The sequence below is a fragment of the Lactuca saligna genome, chromosome 5, assembly GCF_052625555.1.
Source record: "Lactuca saligna cultivar CGN05327 chromosome 5, ASM5262555v1, whole genome shotgun sequence".
Taxonomy (NCBI): Eukaryota; Viridiplantae; Streptophyta; class Magnoliopsida; order Asterales; family Asteraceae; genus Lactuca; species Lactuca saligna.
The window spans coordinates 248909118-248927540 of NC_136421.1; the positions used below are offsets into that span (position 1 = coordinate 248909118).

The 18423-nt window shown below is 32.9% G+C and overlaps 1 protein-coding gene and 1 non-coding gene across 2 annotated transcripts; both read left to right on the top strand.

Annotated features, from left to right (window-relative positions):
* The first annotated feature begins 705 nt into the window (after positions 1–705).
* Positions 706–811, top strand: LOC144999277 (small nucleolar RNA R71). Its single transcript, XR_013660791.1, has one exon. It is a non-coding gene; the product is annotated as a small nucleolar RNA R71 (small nucleolar RNA).
* Positions 812–8348: 7537 nt separating this feature from the next.
* On the top strand, positions 8349–11313 carry LOC144997338 (PI-PLC X domain-containing protein At5g67130-like). Its single transcript, XM_078957218.1, has 9 exons — positions 8349–8492; positions 8585–8665; positions 8778–8900; positions 8977–9114; positions 9838–9936; positions 10073–10376; positions 10462–10685; positions 10783–10869; positions 10961–11313. The coding sequence occupies exons 1-9, from the start codon at positions 8487–8489 to the stop codon at positions 11186–11188; spliced, it is 1290 nt and encodes a 429-aa protein (XP_078813344.1). The 5' UTR covers positions 8349–8486; the 3' UTR covers positions 11189–11313.
* Positions 11314–18423: the final 7110 nt, after the last annotated feature.

An 18423-nucleotide genomic window follows, 5' to 3' on the forward strand; every position in this document is an offset into this window, starting at 1 on the left:
GATCTTTCATTGAGTTGTTTAGCTAGTTGCCCGAGTTGTTTTTCATTATCAATGATTGAAGCTTGCTGATTTCTTAGTAAAACTTGCTGATCTTTCATTAAAACTTGCTATTCTCGAATTGCTACTTCAGTTTCCTGGTGCCTTTTTTCAGATGCGACTGCAAAACGGGTAAGCATTGTCTTGAAATCAGATTCCTTTTCAAGAGGTGGTTCTACTTTTTTATAAAAGCCTCTTCCTTTTGGTTCATACTTTTCCTCCTTGGATTTCTTATACTCATCATAAGGCAACCACTTCTTCTTTGGTTTTCTCCAATCTTTATCATAACGATCACCACTCGAATAGAAAGCTTGAACATTTTGGTTTCCATTTTCATCAAGATCACAATCCTTAGTCAAATGTGGACCGTTACAGTTTTCACACCCAACTCTTATTGCACAGATTGTTTGATCCATCTTAGTCATCCTTTTATCCATGTTTTGCAACATTACCAAAATCGACGCCATGTCTTCCGAAGCAGAATTAGTTGATCCCCTTGTCACATCATTTTGTGGGCTATAGTAATCTCTAGAGTGTTTAGAGAATTTTTCAATGATCTCTTTGATTTCCACGAGATTTTTCTTTGTTAAAGGGCCTTGAGAATCAAGGAGTTGCCTAGTTGTGACATTCACCCCATCATAAAAGATAGAAACTTCTTGTTACACATTAAGATTGTTTTGGGGGTAATTTCTAAGTAGACCCTTGTAGTGCTCCCATGCTTCAAACATCGACTCCCCCAATTGTTGTTCAAAGTTAGCAATAGCCTTTTGAGCTTAGCCAGCATGGATGGTGGGCAAAACTACTCCAAAAATTCCTCACACATTTTTGCCTATGTAGTGATCACACCTGGTGGAAGTGCCTTTAGCCAATCCTTTGCAAATCCCTTGAAAGTGACCGGAAGCATTTGCAACAACACCGTCTCTCGTGGAATATTTGGAATGTTGAAGTAGTCAGCGATGCCGTTGACTTCATTAAGATGCTTGTAGGCATCTTCATGATCTTTTCCACTTAATGGAATCTCCTTTAGTTCAGCTAGGATGTGCCCCTTGAGTTCAAATGTGGAAGTGGCTGGTATGGTGGGTTGCACAAGGCTAGGTCCGGTGTCATCATGTATTCTTTTCTTGTATGCCTCCATGGAAATGTCGGCAATGTATATCATGATGTGCTTGGGTTCGCTTTCTTGATTGCTACCTTTTTCCAATTCGTCGTCGCTTTCTTCCTCTTCTGTTTCGTAAGTGTTTTCGTCTTTCGGTGCCTTGCTAGATTCTCCCACTTGCTTTCCCTTCTACTTACTAAAAACCGATTTGAGACTCTTAAAAGGTGATTTCTTAGGCGTGTCAAAATCTTCTACAGTTTTATCCGTGTTTTTGTGAAAACGGACTCCGTGTCTTCAAGTGGTTGAATCAGAGGTGCGTTAGATCCTCTGGTCATGTACTTCTGCAAAAGAAACAAACAAAACGTGTAAAAAGAACAAAAACAAAAAATAAAATTTTACTGTTACGTCACCACGACGTGGTGGGTTAAAAGGAAGAAAAGCCTAAAACGAAAATTACAAACAAAAAAACAGAAAAATATGAATAAAATTATAGATTTAAAATAACTAATATTGGATCGTTCCCTGGAAACGGTGCTAAAAACTTGATATGAAAAATAATTATGCAATAGTTATCCTACCAATGTAACTACTTTCTACTTAAGGCAGTGTACATTATGGCAAATAGTATAACACAATAGACAAGTATCGAACACAAGGAACGATATTTTTAGATGTTTTTTACCTACTACTAACCAAATTACTAAGAAAATTAGTAAAATGATTTTTTCTCTAGTTTTGCAAGACTAGAAACTTAATTAACTAATCTAAACTAACAATTAACTAAGGCAATTATCAAACTAAAGCAAGGAACAAAGAGAAACGATTTAAACCAAGTTATTTGAGAGCTTTCGTTTAGCTTCAATTTACTCAATATTATGGTTGATTTATGGAAGTGCAATGAATTAATGTTCAATTTGTTACTGATTCCTAAGATGACCAAGTTAATATTCACTAACTTAATCCTTTAGCAAACAAGTTCATTCATACAGTGATCAGGCAGATAAACTAACAAGTGTACTGGTGTTCGGTTCGAGTTAAATTAGACTTATAATAGATTGATCAAATTGGTTACTGATTCAATTCAATACATGATAGGTCATCATATATTAGCTCCTACAATTATTTACCCACTTAACCCTAGGTTTTAGTCAAAACTATAGTCCTAGAATTTTTGTTGTCCACAAAGATCATAAGATTCAAGCTCAATTAAGAAAGTTGGTCATACAAACTTAATTAAAGTTGGCAATAAATAGATAAAGCGGTTACCATAATCACAAGAGGTTCTTTAATAAGCTAATTAAACAAATAACCAATAAAAACTTAATCCAACCATAAATCAAACCAAAAATAGTCAAGTAAATCTATTTATACTTTCCCAAAAACAGACCACCACGTCGTGGTGAGGCCACCATGTTGTGGTCTTCGTGATTATCTCGTATCCAAAAAGTCTTAGAAGTCAATCAGGAAAGGTCAAAATACCACGTCGTGGTGATGTCACCATGACATGTTGGATGTATTTTTCTTCATTTAATAATCTTTAATCAAATTCCTTATCTTCCACTTTCCAACTTTCTTTCTGCTCCAAGCACATCTTTTACCCCTACAACACAATATATAACAAATTAAGTACCTTTTGTTCTATAAAGGGTAAAAAAAGTAATTAAAAATATTAAGATATGATGTACAATTATATGTATAGATGTGCACATATCAATCACCAAGCTACCAAAGACTGCCAAGGCTTTTGATGCTATATGGGTCATCATGGATCGATTGATCAATATTTCCCACTTTTTGGCCATCCGGGAGAGCTCCTCGGCCGAAAAGTTGGCCGATGTGTATGTCTGGGAGATTGTTTCTCTCCATGGGGTTCTAGTCTCCATTGTATCAGAATGAGATGTTCGGTTCACCTCTCGATTCTGGCAAGAGTTCCATGAGGATGTAACATCCATAAAAATCATGCCAATTTGAAACTTTTTAAATCATTCAAAAACCAACAATTATTACAAATTTGTTTTCAAAATAGTTTCATATCACAGTATCCCAAAAACAAAGTCATAAAATGTGAGGAGCTGTACGATCACGCCTTTGCCTTCCTGCGATCATCCGAAGTACCTGAAACCAAAACTGAAACTGTAAGCCCGAAGCTCAGTGAGTTCCCCCAAAATACCGATACATGAAAAATAATACACATAATAACAACATGTAATGGGTCCACAACTCTACATACTGGATTACCCCTGAGCCCTCAGTGCGAGTCTGGCTTGCCTTTCAGGCCCACAGCTCACATCGCCCACAACTTATGACTGGCTTGCCCCCTTCAGTCCTAAAACTGGAATATAACTGATAAGCCCTCACTGCGAGTTTGGCATGCTCTACTGGCCCTCAGCTTGCAACTAGAATGCCTAGGAGTCCTCAGTATGAGTCTGGCATACTCTCCCATCCCTCAGCTCATATCAGGCATACTCCAGGGTTTGTTGGTCACCGCACGAAGCAGTGCAACCTCAACCCTACCTTCACAACATGTCGACATATAACAACTAAATGCATATACGGATAATCAAATAGTAACATAGGTAGTCCTACAGATCTACCAAACTAGCATAGGAAACTAGCATGCATAACTATCTCATACTCAAAATATCATCAACTACTAGGATATCAGATCCAGTGGGCCGACCTTGTGCCTCCGACCCCTAAGTATAGTGAGGAAAACTCACCTGACAAATGTCAAACTCTAGTGATAAGATCAAACTCTCGAATCGCAGCCACGATCTCCACCACCTATATTCACCATAAAACCACTTCCATAAATTCCTAATTTACTAAAATACCCCCAGAAGTCAAAGTGGTCAACCCTCGGTCAAAGTCAAAGTCAATGATCAAGGACAACAGTCCATGATGACCCAACTCGTTGAGTGCAGCTCACTGACTCGTCGAGTCCTTCCAGAACTCGAGAAATCGTGAAAACCCTGGTTGACTCGCCGAGTTTCCAAACAACTCGTCGAGTCCATGTGTGTCCAAAAGTCGGGAAAACCCTAACTGACTCGTCGAGTTGTCTCACTGACTCTCCGAGTCCATGCAGAAGCTAACAACAACCAATCTTCATCAGATACAAAGGCTTTTTTTGTGAAACCAAAGCTACAAGCTGTAGATCTAGGCTCCTAGGATGTGATTATCACATAAAGTTGTTAACTTTACGTCCATGCAAACTACATGGAGCTAAAACACTTATAACTAGCCTTAGAAGAAGGTTTTGGACATAAAGGAGAGCCAAAGCCTCATAAAGCTTGAGGCTTTGTGTTCATAAAGGGCTAGAGGACTCTAGATCTGAAACTATGCACTTGTGACAAGCTCAAATCAGAAAATCACTCCATTTTTGCACCAAAATACCCATATTCTCACTTAAGAAGGGATCTACTACATGGAAGACCACGGTACAGGCTTTTTACCTTTAAATGCAACCCAAGAAAATGTAGATATTGGATCTATCCTCTTCTTCTTGTTCCAAGCTTTTAAAACTCTAAGGTGTTGTTTGTTTTTTGGCAAAAACCTCTTCAAACCTCTAATTGTTGCGCGACGCTGCACACGCGCAACACTTTTCATCTCGCAACTGTTTGTTTTTTATATGAGTCAAAAACCTTTGCGCGTGCTCTGTTTGGCACATCACTTGTACTACCACTTCCAACCGCTTCTTCTTCTTTTTATTGCTGAAATTTTGATTATAATTTTGTTAAAATTTTATTTCATATTTTTTTTTGTTTTTTTTTTCCGTTTATTCTTGTTAAATTTTTTTTTCGTTTTTTATATTCAATAATGATAATTTCTTGATAAAATATCATTATTTTTTTTACTAAAATATCTTTATTTTTTGTTGAAATATCATTATTTTTTACTGAAATATCATTAATTTTTACCGAAATGTTATACATTATTAAATTTTACATATTAAAAAACTATTTTTGGTTTATAAAATTAGTTTATTTAAATTTTTTTAATATCTGCAACAATATGCAGATGTTCAAAAAACAAACACGCTTCTTATTACAGTCTGCAGCCGTTTGGTCCACCTCTTTTACTACAGAGGGTGACAGAGGTGGTCCTCAGACTTTATGAATTTTTGCTTCAGAAAATCAAACAGCACCTAAGCTTCTTCAATCAAAAGCACCAAAAGCACACTTTAGCCTCTCAAACACTCAAGAACAAGGTTAGACGGATTAGGGTTTATTCTGGCTGTCGAAAGGTGGTAAGGGGCTAGAGGTAAGGACTTAAGGTCCTTTAAATATGGTGCAAACCCTAAAAATTAGGATTCCATTTTCCAGTTCCTACTCGTCGAGTCAGGGTCCTCCGACTTGTCGAGTAGGTCCAATAATCCACGCGGGCTAACCCGCCTCTACATGACGAGTTGGGGAAACCAACTCATCTAGTAGGTCCATAAACATGTACATAATGCTTTAAAATTTATACCTGGGAGTCGGTGTGTTACAGAGGAACTGGGTAGGAGACTACATTTCAGCACTGCTTATCATCCGCAGATCGATGACCAAAGTCGGTATTTAGAGCAGTAACTTACTTTCCAGTGGGTCGAATGCACTAATGTCTGCCCCTTTTAGTTAGGGATAACTACAGTAAAGTTTCAGTATTTTGGCAAATTTTTGAAAAAATCCTAATTTTTTTTTGAATAAAAAAGTCCAAAAAACCGGATAATTCATTCAGCACCCACATCAGCAAATTACTCTTTACTATGAAAAAATACAAGTTTTTGGAGGAAATGGGATTCGAAACCACAACCTCCCAAACACAAACCAACTATCCTTGCATTAGGCTACATGAAATTTTGTGTTTTTACTACTCAAAATTGGAATATAAACTTTTAAACGCATAAGTCTTAATTACAATTATTATTATTATTAAAATTATTATTATTATTATTAAAATTATAATAATTATTATTAATATTATTATTATATACAAAACATAAATAATTTTAATATTTCATAAAAAATATGTTAAATATATAAAGTTTTTTTTACGTATTTATATGTATTTTTATATATTTTTATTTATATTAAATATTTTTTATTCATTTTATATATTTCTACACATGCATAATTTTTATGTATTTTTTTTACGAAAAACCTTCTAAGTATGTGTATATGACGTATATTTTTTTACGTATTTTTTATGTTTTATATATATATATATATATATATATATATATATATATATATATATATATATATAATTTTTATGTATATTAAATATCTTTTTTATGCATTTTATATATTTTTTTATATATAAAATATTAAAAGTATTTACGTTTTATAAATAATAATAATAATAATAATAATAATAATTATAGTTATAATTATAATAATTGTAATTAAGAGTTATGCGTTTAAAAGGTTTTATTCCAATTTTGAGGGGTAAAAACACAAAATGTCGTGCAACCTAGTGGAAAGGTGGTTGGTTTGTGTTTGAGAGGTTGTGGGTTCGTTGTGGTTGGGTTTTTTTTTTTTTTCATGTTTAAGAGTAATTCGCTGATGTGGTATGCCATGTCAACACCCACATCAGCACCTGTCTAGTTGTCATGCCATGTGGCATGGGTGATCTGCTGAAAATGTCAAAAAAGACTAAACTAAATGAATTATCCGGTTTTTTGGGTTTTTTTAATCAAAAATTTTTTTAGAACTTTTTTAAAACTTTTGCCAAAATATTGAGATTTTACTGTAGTTATCCCCTTTTAGTTATGTATCATGGTATCTAGGTTGTTGTTATACAATAGCAATTGCTAGATCTACCTGCTAGACTGTTAATTGGTTATATGATTATTTTTTGTAGGTTATATGTTAATTGTTATGTGCATGTCGACATGGTATGGTGGGGTTGAGACTGTACTGCTTTGTGCTATAAGTCAATAGATCAGAGTATTCCAATCGTAAAGTTGTGAGTCAAGGCATTCCAACCGGAAGATTGTGGGTTTGGGGTAATCCAACCAAAAGGTTGTGGACTTGTTATGTATTGGGCATTCTAACCGTAAGGTTGTGGGCTGGGGGTAATCCAACCAGGAGGTTGTGGACCCGTTATCTGTTTAATTATATATTTGTGTGGTGGTACTTTAGGGGAACTCACTAAGCTTTGGTTTACAGTTTTAATTTGTGGTTTTAGGTACTTCTGATAATCATGAGAATGCGAATGTGTGATCTTACACAACTTTCTGTTTTGTCACTGGACCTTGGAGAAAACTCTGATTTGAAATAATACTTTGAAAACAATGATTATTTTGTAAATAATAATGATGAATGATTGATTTTTTTTTTTTTTTTTGAAAATTTAAATTTTTGTGATTTTTGAGTGTTATAACCATCTTCTCATTAAACACAAACTCTTATAACGTGAAGATTGTCATCACTCTCTCTCTCTCTCTCTCTCTCTCTCTCTCTCTCTCTCTCTCTCTCTCTCTCTCTCTCTCTCTCTCTCTCTCTCTCCTTGTTTTACCATTTTTTTCAATCTCAAAGAACATACAATCTGAAATAATTAATATTTTTTGTTTTTGATTTTATCCAATTTATAAAATAAATAAATAAATAAACCTTTAACCAAGGGATACTTGTGACCATCATCTTCTTCATTTTAATTTTAAACGAGTTATAAAAAACCTTAAACAATGTGATTTTTGTAGGGAAATAAAGCCTGTTAAATGTATACTATTGAGAAAATTATCACACCGCGAAAAAAATCATGAGCATAAACATATTCACAAATTCATGAATGAATTTAACCAGTATTTTTTTTTTTTTTGGTCATTACAAGTAACCTCACAATTCACGAATCCGTTATCGATTAAAATCATTGTCTTCGATACACGATTCGTTGACTTGTTATAGAAGAATAGTCGTCATTTTGATGTATGTAACCTTCAAAATTTCCATTTTAATAAGTCTACTAAGTTTACTTCCGCTTTTGTTATAACTTTTTTTTAAAAAAAAATATTTGATCACTACACTTAACATTTTTTATTTAATCATTAAACAGATATAAATACTGGATTATAGTCCTTTTAGTTAATTTGGATTACATTTATTTAATGTTGATAAAAACCGATTACACAAATGACTTTTGAATTGTTTTTCGACTACATTCTCCTAAATTCAGCGAGATAATAATAATCATTTCCCAACAAACAGAAACGAGAAGGAGCACAAGAAGAGGTTGTTAGACGTGGCGCGGGACTGAAAAAGCATCTCTCGCTCTCTCTCCCACAGCCTGAACCGGAATTCAAACAAACTTATTACACAGATACATTCTCTCTCACTCACTAGACTCTCGTCGACTTCCTCTCCTAAAACCATTAATGGAGGTAACCGTTCTCTCCTTCCCTCTCTATCTCTCTCTGTTATTTTTCTTCGATTCATCAATAATGAACTGAAACAAGCACTTGATTGTTTTCAGAGGATCAAACTCGTGCCGAATGTGTTCTTCGCAACTCTTTTCACTGCAGCTTTTCTATTCACTTTGTCTTCAGGATTCAAGGTACTTTGCAAATTATTGATCGATGAATGAGTTCATTTTTGTTGTTTTTTAGTTCTGAGATCTGTTTATAGCAATTTAATAGGATTAATTAACTTTTATTTGAACCTTACAGGAAAAACAGACTTGCATCAACGACAAGAGCTGTGACAGTGGATCGCAATGTGGAACTTGCACCGGAAACGTCAGTGTTCCGCCCCGTTGTATTCGCGTCCAGCCTCATAGTCCTGTTCGTAAGGTATACTTTATCGTATTGTTTAAGTGTGAAAACGAAGGATCATGGATGTGTGTGATGTGATCGAGACTTGTTTTAGGTGAGAGGATTGCCGTTCAATCGCTACTCGTGGTTAACGACTCACAATGCGTTCGCTAGAATGGGACACAAGTCAGATACAGGCTCTGTTCTTCTAGCTCCAGTGAACCAGCAGGATTCAATTACTGCTCAGCTGAACGTATGCCTCTCTCTCTCTCTCTCTCTACTGTGCAGAGTGTTAAAATCTCAATTCGGCGTTAAATTGGTATTGTTTAGTTGATTTCTCTTCGTAACGTATGATTGATTACTTATCTCAACGAACAAATGCATTCGATTTGATACTTAATGCTCTCTATGTTCCAAAAATAAGCTATAGTTTTTGTAACGTCCAATACAGTAATAGTGAACTTGAAACTGGCAGAACGGAAACAAAAATTTCAGCAGCAACTGTAAATAGAAACATTGTGGTCATGAAATTCCAATGGAATCTATGTTGATTCATATTCAGAATTTGCTTCCCCTTAACTTGATCTCTTTTTTCAGCCACGATTGCTTGCTTGACAGCTTTTTAGTATAGAAATCTGGGTTGCAAAAACATCCTTCTACAAGGGAGTGTTGAAATTTTGCCTTGTAAAGCATGGATAACACTATGAAAGTAGCAATCTCTCATGCCTACCTGCATATTTTTTCGAGCACCACTTATCTGTAGACTTGATGAAGGTCAAAACCTACTATTTTCTTAAATGATGAATGCACTGAGACTTCAATCGAGAATTCATGTTTGATTAAGTTAAAAAACTAAAAAACTATACCAGTTGGATTAAATTGTTGTATATGCATTAACCATCTCATTCCTTACATCCTATACTCTGTATTATTAAGTTTAAGACATCATAAGGATTTTTGCTTACTGTTTCTGCAGAATGGCGTGAGAGGTCTGATGCTGGATATGTATGAATTTGAGAACGATATCTGGTTATGTCACTCCTTTCATGGGAAGTGCTACAACTACACAGCATTTGTAAGTACCTTTTCTGCTGTAAAATTAATCAATCTTTGATCTATGCCAGTTTAGTTTAGTTCAGTTAAGCCATTTATGAACACTAAACCATAAGGTGTGTTTGATATTATTGGATTATCATCTTTGATTTCATCAGCAACCTGCTATCAATGTTCTGAAAGAGGTTGAAGAATTCCTAGAAGCAAATCCTACAGAAATCATCACCATATTCATAGAAGACTACGTCACCTCTCAAAGTGGTCTAACCAAGATCTTCAAAGCTTCAGGCCTGGGCAAGTTCTGGTTTCCAGTAGCTCGAATGCCAAGCAACGGTAGTAATTGGCCCACCCTTGATTCCATGATCCAGCAGAATCAACGGTTGGTAGTATTCACTTCTAAATCCTCCAAAGAAGCCTCCGAAGGAATTGCATATATATGGAGATACGTGGTTGAAAATCAATGTAAGTTTTGTTTTAATCTCTCAACTTTGATCTAATTAATTCCGTTTGGATTTTTTTTTTCTAAATCAACTCTAAAAATTAGCAGATGGTACGGACGGGATGAAAAACGGGTCTTGCCCGAGTCGTGCTGAGTCAGCAGTCATGAACAGTAAAACAAGATCTCTGGTTTTGTTGAATCACTTCCCAGACACCCCAGATTTTATCGAAGCTTGTAAGCAAAATTCAGCCCCATTAATAACCATGATGAATACTTGCCATGATGCTGCTGGCAAACGATGGCCTAATTTCATCGCTGTTGACTTTTACAAGGTATTTGTTCTATTCATTCACCACATTGACTTTTACACGTGCTAATTACGAAATCTTGAGTTTTACACGTGCTTTTATATGTAATGGAATTTTTCAGAGGAGTGATGGTGGAGGTGCCCCTGCTGCTGTAGATTTCGCTAATGGGCACCTAGTTTGTGGATGTAACAACATTGACTCATGCAGGGTATGTAACATTAATTAATTAATCAGTAAAAAATAATTAGCGTAATAATATAATTGATATTTAACGTACAGTAATTATTATTGATATTTAGGCAAAGATGACATTTGGAGACTGTGACCCACGAGAATCTAGTCCTGCTCCAGCCCCAACAACATCAGCATCATCAGCATCGAATTCTGCATCGGCATCTGCTGCAGCAAAAGAAGGAGGAGAAGGATATAAGAAGAGCTTTGCCAATTCTGATTGTGAACAGATTGAATTGGAATGGGTGGTGACGACAGCGTGGATAGGTATCATCTATTCTCTTCTTTGTATGTAAATGTAAGGTAGATTCCCAGTTTTAATTCAACGTAATCAGAATGTGGTCATATATAGATATAATGCTCTCTGGCTATAGATAATTTTTGTTTTGTAGTCAACTTTTGAACTCGGTCTAAATACGCTGCGAACATTCACTTGAGTTTTGCATATATATATGCAACCTCTCTTTCTAAACAAAGTATTTTACTTTTTGAGATTAGTTTTTGACAAATTATATGCGAGTTTTGTGATCAATTGACAACAGACGCGTAAAAAAGTGTTCACGTGAATAAAAATCCTTTTAACTTAATTATAAGATCTACTATAACCATGCATTATGCATAGAAATGTCGACAAAGAACAAGTATTAAACTCATAAGGTTAGTGAGTACAAATTAGTTTGTATTTGCAAATATAAGAGTTAAATAAATGTATGTAGCTAGATGAAGCACTTCAGTGCATGCAATTGTCTTGAGTCATCGGTACATCACTATCACCGCATCGAACGCCACATGAGGTTTACTCGTAATCGCCTGCTTAATTGATGAAGGAGAAGAAAATAATTCACCGTTTTGTTATGCTCACTTCTCAAAGCTTCATTACGACTTCAAGTTAATTGTTATGTCCCAACGACTATAGGCCGAGAAAACAAAACATGACCACCTGAGAATTAATTATTTGTATAAATTAGTTGTGAAATTCATGTATTATATGGGTAAATTAAAAAAAAAAAAAAGTTAAATATAAAAGACTCATGTATTACATTGGTTATTTTTTTTTTTAAATGTTAAATATAAAAATCAAAATATTTGAGAACCTAGATAATTAATTATTAATGTGATCATCTAACTTAAATTATTGTACAATCTAGTTGTGAAAGCCATGTATTACATTAGTTAATTTAAAAAAAAAAAAGATAAATATAAATGACTCATGTATTACATGAGTAAATTTTAAAAAAGTTAAATATAAAGGTCAAATATTTGAAAACTTTGAATTTATAAGAAAATACGAAAAATAATTAATTATTATAATGGAAATGTTTTTGTATCTTTTAAATTTAAACAAATAATTTAAATAAATAAAAGAAGCTAATGAGCTTTAATTTCAGGGATTTTGAAATTAAAATATAAGTTCATTAATGAAATTGATATCGATTTATTCCTACATTTATTATACTTATTAAATTAAAATATTATGTGAAATTTAATAAAATAGAAAAACTTATAAAATGACATATGGAAAAAAATTAATTCAAAATAACCAAAAAATGATATTTGGCAAATTGAATTAGAGTGTGATAAGTGGGAAAAAAAACTCATTCATTTATTAGAAATGATTATTATTAGAGAGGATATCAAATAGGGAAAATGAGTTAGAAGACAATCGAAGTTTCAAATTCATTCAAAAAAACCATTCAAATATTATATGTTCAAAAAACATCATCAAACTAAGATATATGTTCAAAAACACCAACGAAATACATGTTCTGTTCAAAAAACACCATATCTATGGTTTCTGGTAACTTACATATTTTGTTCCTAACGTTTCTTACGTAACTCGGACGGTCCCTTTAATTTAAATTTGCTTCGATTTAAGGCCCCTAATCGAGTTAAAAGACTAATATACCCTTATTGCTTTCATTTAACATTATTTTTATTATTTATTAATTACTTATACAATTTATGTTATTATTTATTATAAATATATCAATTGTAGAAATAACTAACAAGTAATAAAAATAACTGTTAAATAAAACTAATAAGTGTATATTAGTCTTTTAATTTGATCATGGTCCAATGGCAAAATCAACATGAACGGTATGGACCGTCCGAGTTAGGAAAAAAAGATATGAGCTAAACATGTAAGTTACCCCAAACAATAGAGATTGTGTTTTTTGAACAAAATCTGTACTTTGTTGGTGTTTTTTGAACATATGTCTTAATTTGATGGTGTTTTTTGAACATATATCTTAGTTTGATGGTGTTTTTTAAACATGTAATATTTAAATGATGTTTTTTGAACAAATTTAAAATTTCAATGGTTTCCTAAGTAATTATCCCTATCAAATATGTTAATACTAGTTTATAACCCGTAGGAATCACGGTTAAAAAATTAGTTAAACTTTTATAATAAAAATTTATAATTATTAATCTATTATTTTAAATAAATTATTAATTAAGAGATATATCAAAATTTTAAAGTTATTATAATTTCAAATTTAACATATAATTAGAAAATATAAATTTGAATTTTGAAATGAATTATCTAATATATCACATCATATAATATTAATGAAAAATTGTATTAAAATAACAATTATCAAAAGTAGTTTAAAAGTATTTATTTATTAGAATAAAGATGATATGAAAGATGTACAAATATGATAACTTGCGTCGGTGCAAATATTGTTGTCGTAACAACTTATTTAAAAGTAGTTGGTATGGAATACTATTTTTATTTTTTTTTATTGTCATGAGCAGGAAAATGGAGATTAAATGTTAGTTACTTTTTTATTTTTTATTTTTTTATTTCTACTTAAAGGGTCATAATGGAAAATGATTTTAAAAGGCGCATATAACGAAGTTTGTGATGTGAAACATAGTTGACACATTGCATGTTGGGCTTGCCCACAGTCGCTAAGAGAATCGGAGGATTCATAAACCTTAAGAAAACGGTCCAAGAATTTTTTTTTTTTTTTTTTTTTTTTTTTTTGTAACATAGTAAAGAACTAGATAACTAGTAATTGAGCTCATGTAAAATGTTACGAATTAGAAAAGTAAAGGAGGAATAATAATATTATGAATGTATTTGACACAGAGCGTTTGACAAAACGCTATGTTTTGAACAAAAAATTTTGTTTGATACTATAAACTTTTGATTTTTAATTTAAACTAGGAATGAATGTTGAAACCACTGGAACCGGAACCAAACCGAACCGGTTATGATTTAATATAGCGGTTCAGTTAGCAGTTCTTTAGTTTTAACAAAACCGGTCCTGGTTCCAAACCCAGTTCGGTTCCACAAAAAACCGGAACCGGTCCGAAAGTTTAAAAGACAAAAAAACATTGCAAATCTTTTTTAAAAATATTTTATGATTATCTTAAATCATAACTAACCAAATCTATTCCTAAATTACCTAAGAAAAAGGGTCGACCACTCAACCATTACAATGCAAATCCGCATTTAGTGAGGCAAAAAAAATCACGATCGAGTGTAATTAATCACGATCACAGATTCGAGTCTATCAATTATTGCTTGGGCCTTAGGTAATCGACGATTACGGATTCAAGTTCACTGTTCACGAAATTAGCAATCACCAGGAAACAACTCATCCCTAATCTCGACTCTCGGTTCTTGCTTACGCCTTGGTTAATCACGATCGGTTCAACAAATATCAACAATGGTGAAGTCAAGCTCAAAGTAATTGGGTTAATACAGAATTGGATAAAACTCAAGTAAGTATTTGTTTTGTTTTAAAATTTGGTTTTTCTTCTTTTATGGCTTCAATTCTAGTAAATAATATTAATGAATAGATAAACGGTTTGATTTTAGCTTTGGAAAAAAATTGAACCTATCTAAGTAATTGGTATGTACATGCCTTATGTATAGTGCCTCTTTAAAACCTCTATACATGCATTGTCTATGTGTATATTACTACATGAAAACTTGATAATAGTGACGGATCCGAAAAAGAAGATGTGCCAAAACCAAATCCTAAGAAACAAAAAATGAATGGAGGCGTGCCAAAACCAATTACTAGCAAACGAGAAATAGCAATGAATAATGGTAAAGGAACCACTCATTGTTGGGTAGCGTTCGAGCGATGTGTATTATAGAGGATGATGGTGTTGAAAGAAAAAGTGTGGAATGTATTCATTGTCAAACGGTACTTAAAACCAATACGAACCGAAACGAGACATCTAATATGAACAAAGATTGGAGGAATTGCAAGTTAAACCCGAACAACAAAGAAAAGAATGATAAAAAGCAAGTCAAAATGAATTTTAAGAAGGAGCCAAATGGTGAGACTAGTGTACAAACACGAAAACATGATGACGCTAGGATCAAACGAGCATTACTAGGCCTTTTTACCGTTGGTGAACTATCATTCAAGTATGTTGAAAATGAAGCATTTATTGAATATACTAACACGCTTAATGGTAGGGTGATCTTGCCTTCTAGACATAAAATTTCCCGATACATAGGCAAGTTTTACTTAGATGAGAGGAATAAAGTGTTCAAGTATTTTAGTAATGCAAACACCGTTATACACTTGACAACCAACACTTGGACATCCTCTTGTAAAAAGGTCAATTACATGGTTGTCACGGCCCATTGTATTGATGACGAGTGGGTCATGCACAAGAGTCGTCAATTTTAAGGAGATAGATAGACATAAAGTTGGGGAAATTGGACGAGAGTTAGCAGCATGCATACATGGGTGGGGTATGAAAAATATTATGTCAATGACCGTCAATAATGCCACATGTAACGACATGACAATCGAATTTTTGGTTAAAATGTTTCCTACGATTTACGATGGGTGAAAACTTTTCCACATACGGTGTATTGCTCACATCCTAAACCTTATCGTGAAGGTTGGGTTAAAATACCATAACTATCATGTGGAATGTGTACAAAAGTTGGTGAAGTATATTAGAGGTTCAACACAAAGGATTAAGAAGTTTAAAAAAGTCATCAAAGATGTGGGGTTGGAAACAAAGAACTTTTTGTGTGGCGACTCTCCAACCCGATGGAACTCAAAATTTGAGTTGTTGAAAACCGCCTACGAGTTATGGGAAGATTTTGTGGAATTTGGCATCAAAGGTATTACTTTTTTTTTCAGCACATTTTATTAGTGTCCCGATTTTTAAAATAACATAACTCACTCATATGAAATCGGAATCACTTGAATTTTTTTTCAACATGTAGCTTAATGTTTATACTTCAGTTTAGACTTTTGGAAATCATATTTTGGTTAAATACTGAATTAGATACAAGCATGGAAAGACATCATATCAATGCAACATTTTTTTTTTCTGTTTCAGCACATTTTATTATTGTATCCTGCTTTTTAAAATAGCATAACTCACTCATATGAAGTTGGAATCACTTGATTTTTTTCAACATATAGCTTAATGTTTATACTTCAGTTTAGACTTTTACAAATCATATTTTGGTTAAATATTAAATTAGATACAAGCCTGGAAAGACAACATATCAATGCAACATTTTTTCTGTTTCAGCACATTTTATTATTGTGTTCCGGTTTTTAAAATAACATAAGTCACTCATATGAAGTCGGAATCACTTGATTTTTTTTTTCAACATGTAGCTTAGTGTTTATACTCCAGTTTAGAATTTTAAAAATCATATTTTGGTTAAATATTGAATTAGATAAAAGCTTGGAAAGATAGCATATCAATGCAACATTTTTTTTTTTCATTTTTTTATATATGAAAGTTTAATTGGTTTTTATTTTTGAATTTTGATAGAAAATTTGTATGAGAAGGATCTATAAAGAGTACCCGATCGTTTGGACTTCGAGATGATAAAAGAGATGGTGGATTTTCTTGAAAAGTTTAAGATAAAAACGGAGAACGTTTCGGCTTCAACAAATCATTTAGTCCATCGATTAATCCTGGAAATCTTAGATGTGAACCTACATCTTAAAAATGGTCAACCAAAGTCAACTATGTTCATTTGATCCCGATATGAAGGACAAATATAACAAATATTGGGGCAACTATGCAAAGATGAGTGATTATGTTTGCTTTGCGATCTTGCTAGATCATACAATGAAGTCTCAATTATTGTTGTATATTTTTAAAAAAATGATTGGTTCCAATGATGAAACATTATCAAAATCGGACATAGAATTGAAAGCATATGAAATGCTTTATGAGGTTTTAGAGGAAGATTGGGAAAAATTTTAAGACCTACTTGAAAAAATACGACATGGGCGGGTCTTTTCAACAACAAAGTTCTCAACAAGTCATTGATTGTGATGATGATAACGACTTTTTCGACAACTTCCTTAATATTGGAGGCGATAATTCGGATGCGGTGGAAAATTAATTAATTATATATTTGAAAGAGCCCCGAGTTACGCACAACAAAAGTTTTGATATCCTAAGTTTGTGGAAGCTTAACGGGTTAAGATTCCCTATAGTTGCTCGAATAGCAAAAGGTATTGACTTTTTTTTTTTACTATTTCATATTTCTATTAATAATTAATGATGTTACATTTAACAATAATTTATTTTTTAATAGATATTTTGGGGATACAAATCTCAACTGTAGCATCGGAGTTTGCCTTTAGCACAAGTTGTAGAGTTTTAACCGACTATCATGCTAACTTGTCGAATGTGATAGTTGAAGCTTTGTTGTGTACCCAAGATTGGGTTAGAAAGAGTAGAAAACCTATAACAAACAATGTGTACGACATTTTAAATGACTATGAAGTGACTATGGGTATTTTGTAATTTTAATCATTGTCATATTTTTATTTTGGCCCTTACATTTTAGTAAATGCTAACAATATTTTTTTTTCTATGTTTTATATAGAGATTGAAGAAGTTTTACACAATGATAGATCAACGGGAAAGAGACCAATGAAGAAGTAGATGATAGTTAGAAAGAATTGTTTTGGTTTAAACTTGATTGATTGAATTGTATTAAAATAGATATGTGGAGACGAGTTTGTTTTTTGAAAACTACTATGTTTTTTTGAAACTTGATTATTGAATATTAAGTTTTTTTTTTTAAACTTGATTATTGAAAATTTGTTTTTTTTTTTTTTTTTGTTTTTTTTTTTTTTTTTTTTTTTTTTTTTTTAACTTTCACCTCATTTTTAACCAGTTCTTGTTTGAAAAAATAACCGAAAAATCGGGACCGGAACCGGAACCGGCGGTCCGGTTACCGGTTCTTATACTATCGTAATATTGGTTCCGGTTTCGAACCGGTCCGGTTCCAACGCTCATCCCTAGTTTAAACAAAATTTTTTAAATCTAAAAGCTATCTTACGTAGCGTTAAACAAAACGCTACGAGCTACCTGTTACATGTTACCAATATTTTTGCCAAACACGCCCTATATATACTATGAGGATGGGGTATAAACATGAAACTTTATAAAATGAAAGAATGAAAATGACATTTTACAAAGTTGAAGGTAGAAGGGTGAAAGTGATATTTTAAAAATTAAAGGTATGAAAATATCCTTTTAAAAAAATATAAGGGTGCAAGTGAGA

What these genes read in the sequence shown, in the direction of transcription:
- LOC144997338 (XM_078957218.1), top strand. An exon ending in TCGCTGTTGACTTTTACAAG is followed by an intron (nt 10,686 to 10,782) that starts GTATTTGTTCTA and finishes GGAATTTTTCAG; the next exon opens with AGGAGTGATGGTGGAGGTGC. An exon ending in ACAACATTGACTCATGCAGG is followed by an intron (nt 10,870 to 10,960) that starts GTATGTAACATT and finishes ATTGATATTTAG; the next exon opens with GCAAAGATGACATTTGGAGA.